This window comes from Dermacentor andersoni, chromosome 10, assembly GCF_023375885.2.
Source record: "Dermacentor andersoni chromosome 10, qqDerAnde1_hic_scaffold, whole genome shotgun sequence".
Classification (NCBI taxonomy): domain Eukaryota; kingdom Metazoa; phylum Arthropoda; class Arachnida; order Ixodida; family Ixodidae; genus Dermacentor; species Dermacentor andersoni.
This window is the reverse complement of record NC_092823.1, coordinates 28,499,064-28,505,063: the sequence shown is the minus strand read 5'-3', so window position 1 is coordinate 28,505,063 and position 6,000 is coordinate 28,499,064. Positions and strand designations below refer to the sequence as shown.

At 43.0% G+C, this 6,000-nt stretch overlaps 1 protein-coding gene across 1 annotated transcript in view; it reads left to right on the top strand.

Annotated features, from left to right (window-relative positions):
• The first annotated feature begins 1,080 nt into the window (after positions 1 to 1,080).
• Positions 1,081 to 6,000, top strand: part of LOC126519199 (uncharacterized) — a 28,632-nt gene continuing 23,712 nt past the window's right edge. Inside the window, exons 1-2 of the mRNA XM_050168816.2 lie at positions 1,081 to 1,461; positions 5,579 to 5,684. Coding sequence (XP_050024773.2) covers positions 1,297 to 1,461; positions 5,579 to 5,684 — 271 coding nt within the window. The 5' untranslated portion in view covers positions 1,081 to 1,296. The remainder of the gene's footprint in view (positions 1,462 to 5,578; positions 5,685 to 6,000) is intronic.

Below are 6,000 nucleotides of genomic sequence, written 5' to 3'. Positions count from 1 at the left end.
CGTATTTTCTCATTTCGAGTGCCGCCCTCTGGAGCTTGAACGAAACAGAAAATACATTGTAGCCTTGATTACAAATTAGTAGGTTCAATGAACTGATCTGTATAAAACAACACTAAGAAAATCCAGAAAAGAGATGACGACCGAGCACTCTAAACGCATTACGTAATTTTCATATTGTGAAATTTGGCAATAATACGGGAATAGCAGTGAAAATTGTTTGTAACATAGCAATCATTCGAATGAACTGCAGTAAGCAACAGCGTTCCCTTTTATCATATGGCCTGGGTGTTGTTTATATTATTGCGTTTTTTTGGTCCACGCACTTTTTTATTTTTTACATGCACTGAGGAAAATTCCTTGTTCCTGTGTTTTCTGATAAACCATTGCAATCTCAAGTTATTACCTGCAAATTCTGATCGAGCATCACACAGAACAACCTATCTCAAGCTCTGCGAAAGAAGAGGCAAACGAAGTTGTCTGAGTCTACGTGGGTCGCCAGCTCTGGCGATTGATGTCTAATAGGTGAGCGAAGAACTCCGAGACAATTAAGTTATACGTATTGACAGAGACGAGTGCTTCCTTGGAACGGTAATCAGGTTCAATATTGCAGTGTTTAAGAGGCTGCCGACATTGTCAGTTTATATAGTTCACGGGGAGGTGGGACTAGTCAAGCTGCCGTTATGAAGCTTTTATCTGCCATTCTCACCGCTTTGTATACATCAGTATACTTATGGGGTATATAAACTTATTATTCTGTTCTTATATTTGCCAGATATCATAGGATACGAAGGAATTGCCTTCCGGGATACATTTCTTTGGAAGTAAAATACAAATATACGAACATGCTTTCACAGTGATTACGTGAATATGTCGCTCTAATACGAAGCTACGTCGGAGGCAGCGAAGTTGAATTCGCAGACGAAGTCATCGCGCAAATGCTGAAAATTGGTTATTCCGAAGCGGAACACGCAGAAGGCTTTCGGACAGAATAGTTGTACCGTTGTTCGAGTTACGAATACTTGGCGATAATTTTATTTTGCTCATATGCATGAACTGTTGCTTTTCATCCAGCTAATGAAAGGCTCAAATCCCGTTGAGGGCAGTCATAGCCGACGCGCAGCGAGTGCCTCAACCGAGAAGAAAGACAAAACCCAGAGAGAAGCACCGACAGTGGATGCCGCAAGTCTAGCGTTTAGCGGTGCCGTCACGACCGAGCCCGGCAACCCGTCTCCGCAACATGGCTTCGATGCCTACAGCGGTGGTCCAAGCGTGTCGCAGATCACGCCGCAGTTTACAATGCCGTCGATTATGCCACAGGCAACCTCCCAAGACCCGGGCTTGTCATCCATGGCGGCGGTGCTGCTCGCCCTGCGCATGGTTGGCCTTTCGCCGTCGCAGCTGCATTCTCGGCCAGTCATCTGGATCCCTGTTGACGTGCCCCATCCACCAACGGCACAAATGGTACGGTGGTGTCTCACTCTCAATTTCTGATGATTTTTGAATTAGTGCTGGAGATTCTGGGATCAGCGTACTTGAATGTCTTCCCGAAGCCTTAGAAATTCGGACCAGAGTGCATTTATAGCTTTTTTCTTTCTTTGATCTAGTTAGTAGGACATACTTGTACAAGTATTATGGCGATAGAAAAAGAAGACAAAAAAACAGACGGTCATCTTTGCTTTTTCCCATCACAACATGTAGCTCTATCTCTGACCAACCAGCTTAAACAAAAGTTACGATACGCAATATTTATTTTACTTTGAGCTTGGTCCAAGTATTCCAGGAAAGACTTTGCAGCAGGCAGCCATCTTGTTGCGAGCTAAAGTGTGGTAGTCGGGGCAGTGTAAACACATGGCGGGTGGGCTGACTGAATGCCACTTCGGCTTCAGTCAGCACGACAGAATTCAAAAGATTGACTTAGGCCTGGCCCACACAGTTAATGTTGTCACGTGGTAGTGACTGTGACGAACACAGTAGCACCGTGCGATAAAATTTGTTAGGTGGTGGAGCGCGATGAAGATAAACAAGTATACGTGTCAATATCGCAGAAGTACAATCTGAAAAACCTAGCGCACAAGGCGATTATTACAAACGTCGAAGCACAAAAATGCGATCACAAAAGTGCAACAGAAAGCATAATAAAGATAACAATTTTCTGCGCCTCTTATTATTATATTACAATACAGTACTCTAAAGCACGCCAGTTATTTCTCAGTGTGTTGTACATTTTGATTTTTTACTTTTCTCCCGCAGTTCTGTTTGGTTAAAATATTGCAGTGGGTGCTGCTTACTTAGTGATGGTGTAAGTGAAAATTGCACAAAAATTTTTTTATATCCTGCTGCTAGTTTGTAACGGGTCCCGACCCCCTTCAAGCTACTTGAAGGCAGGTTTTTGTCCTTAGGAGGTTTTATCTTTTATATATTAATTAATCTTCAATTGTTTAGCCTCTCGAGTTCAATATTGTACTTTCCTGTAGGTATGTTCCCGAAGTAGTCTTATTCCTCTGTTCACACTAGAAAACCGGACTACCCGCGAAATATTTTGTTTACGCAGATGTAAACGCCCATTACCATATTTTACTAGAGCAGAAATACTTAGCTTAGGATAACTAAGAGTATGGCGCCTTAGCGATAAAAGCTACATGACCCTGTTTAAACCTATGTGTCTTTGTTTCTAAAGAAATTCGATCTGACTACATTACCGTCATCTTTTTAAGCGTATTCTTTGTTATGTAAGACATTTACAATTTATTACCTATTGAACTACAACATGATGCGACACCTAAAATTTCCTACGGTTACTATAGCAGGCATGTAGCATGCATGCGGAATTAATGCGAGCTTCTATTTGCAAGAGGACGGACAGGTGGGCTATGTGGTAGATATTGATAGTATTGAGGCGCACAAAAAAAAAATGCGCTGCGAGCGAAAGGTGCAGGACAAATGCTTTGCAGTTTCCGACACATAAAGTGGTTTCGTTTATGTCTGCGCTCAATCTCTGTTATTGTGTTTAAATACCAGGAAGAACTTATTTTTCAGACTATTTCTTTCCCCCGCCGTGGTGGCTTAGCGGCTGTTGGGTTGCACTGCTAAGCATGCGGCCGCGGGGACAAATGCTGGTCACGGCGGCCGCATTTCGATGGTAGCTAAATAGAAAACCACTCATGTGCCATGCATTGGTTGCACTTTAAAGATGCCCAGCTGGTCAAAATTTTTCGGGAGTCCCCATCTACGGCGTGCTTCGTATTCTAATTGTCGTTTGGACACGTAAAGCCCCACAATTACTTTTTTGTTATTTATTTCGTTTGTGGTCCTTGCGCGCAGGGCTACTGTAACTTTTAAAGCACAGATCACGTGTCACATACCTCTCGATATACATGAAACGCTGCGAGCCTATTGGTTTGTATAATGGCTACCAGACGGGTTCCAAAGGCGCAAGGCCAAGAGAGCCATTCTTCGCCTTTGGTCCTGGAGCTGATTGAAAACTTCGTGATGTCCACATGTACAGCAGTTTTAGAGGCTCAGACTAGTACCCATATGAAACATAGTTGACAAGAAGGGCACTGCTTGTAGCGCTAGTCTTTACTTTGTTTTGGATCTATGTGTGATTTATTTCCATATATGATGTTCTGGGACGTTTAGGTGCTTAGCGACTGTCTATGTAATGATGCTAAGTCGCCATTCGACATAAATAAGCCTATAGCGTGTTATACTGCATTTTTCTCGTCTACTCATTGTATTATTGATTTGACACGTGACTAGTCTCTACTACAATATGGCCACACTCAATAACTGGCGCTTGAATAGTCACAGCCAAACCGCGCCATATACATACAGTGCCTTGTACAGGTCACCTGTGAAGGTGTTCCTGTCTTGGTGCTTGACATCATGGAGACCATTTATTGCCTTCACGCTACAGCAATCGGGGAAACGTAGATACAGTTCGTATGCATTTGTCGCCAATTATGTAGATTGTCTAACTCATGCGCTAGGTGCACTCACTGCGTTCAAGACAGTACGTGTAACCGGCTCAGTCCAAGATGTCATACCTATTCACTGGAGATTCGTGCCCGGAAAGCGTGTCATCCTTACATGAGAAACAGCCGCTGATCAATAGCGTGACACTTGTGTCTGATTTAGCATATCAGGTTCGCCATTGATCTTTGGTACTGTGGCGTTACAGGACACGTGGTGAACAAGTTTGTCTTTAAAGGCTTTTTAAAAGGCTGTGGTTGAGAGTAGAGGGAGGGAAATGAGCGTCGCAGTAGTACTATGGTGGACCATCACGATAGCAACCCTGCACTGTACGAAAACTAGGGTCATCCAAGGTATGGGGTGAAGGGATGGCTGTTAATTTGCATGACCCGCCCCCTTTTGAGTGTCTGGGTACAATACTGCTGACCGTAGATGTGGCTTCGTCGGCAGAGTAAGAAATTACATTAAAAATGCGCAGTGCACATCGATTCAGTGGTTTTCAACTAATTTTCTGGGGTAACAGACTGATATCGCAAGGGACACAAACCATTAAAACAATCATCACAAAGTTATGGACCGCAGGAGAAAACCAAGATGCCAACTCTTAAAAGGAAGCTTAAGCTCGAGGAACCCTAGCTAAATACACGGGCACAAAGAAATATGCGTTCGCTGCAAACACAGCGATGAATTGGATCAAGTTCCCCACACTTAAAAAAAAGAGATCAACTGTAGTGACTATATGTAGGAAATGATTTATTGGGGCCAATACGTTTTTGATAAATGTTGAAGATTGTCTAATTTCAAAAATGACACTACTAAGCAAATTTATATATCAAGTTAGTCGGTTTTAGTTGCAATAACGGCTGCCATATATAGAGAGCTGCGATATCTGTTTTCGGTGCAGAGTATGTATTTGTAAGCTTCGAGCTCCCATTTTGTATAACTTTCCAACTTACCAATGACTAAATCGAAAACCTGCTTGCTAGTGTTGGTATAACATAACTTTGTCTCTGAAATGCAAAGAGTTTTATTCAAGTTATTCCAGTGGTAGTCTCATAAAAGATTTTTGCATTTTGCGTGTATGTTAATGCATGTAATGGTAGTCGGCGCCATGCTCCGACTTCGTTTGAAACCGAGGGGCAGGAAATTTTATTGCGCTAAAACAGTTCGCAAGAGCTGGTTTCCGGTGAATGTGATGTTGGAAATACTGTTGACGAATGTAGCCGGCCAATATTAAAGAACGGTTAAAAACGAGAAGCTTTGTACCTTCAACCTCAGGTTCTCTAACATCTGTTTGCCTTACTGCGTAGGAGTCGCCTAGCACAGGATATGATGTCTTCTTGTCCTTATTCACAAGTATGTAATGTAAGCACATCGATTAAACTTGCTGGCGTGCATTCCGGCTTTATTTGTTTCCTACACTGAGAAAAATATGTTTTAGCTTCATATTCGAAAATTCCGAACGTAACGGTCAGTTACATTGCACGTTGAGTTGAACACAAAACACCAATACCTATGCGTTGTGAATTTTTTGCAGAATTGAGATGCATCGTTTTCTATAACGCTGTAGGCGATGCGGTGATTTCAACCCGTGCATATCTTTCAGGAAGGCGCGGCAGCATTCGAAGTAGGCGAGGCGGCAAGAACAACGGAACGGCCCGCTCTGAGCCAGCAGACCTCTGCGCTTGAGGACCTTCAAAAACAGGAAGAAGGTACTTATACACGGCGTCGACAAAAAGTCAAGCCGATGACTTTCGTGCGTTCTCCGTGATTAGTGGCCTGTACAAAAAATAAATACTGCCCAAAATAACCACGAGTCAGAATATAGCATTTGATCTAATGAGTTTACATATTACATACGCAGGAACATCAACAAGTTAACAGTTTTGCCCGCATGCTGGCTCAGGCGAATGCTCTGCGTTGCATACCATGTAATGCTCAGCAGCCGTGGCTGGTGGCTGTTTTAGGGCTTGCATTATCTGCTTAGTATCACGTTATGTCGTCGACACTGGATGCAACTTTTCAAGG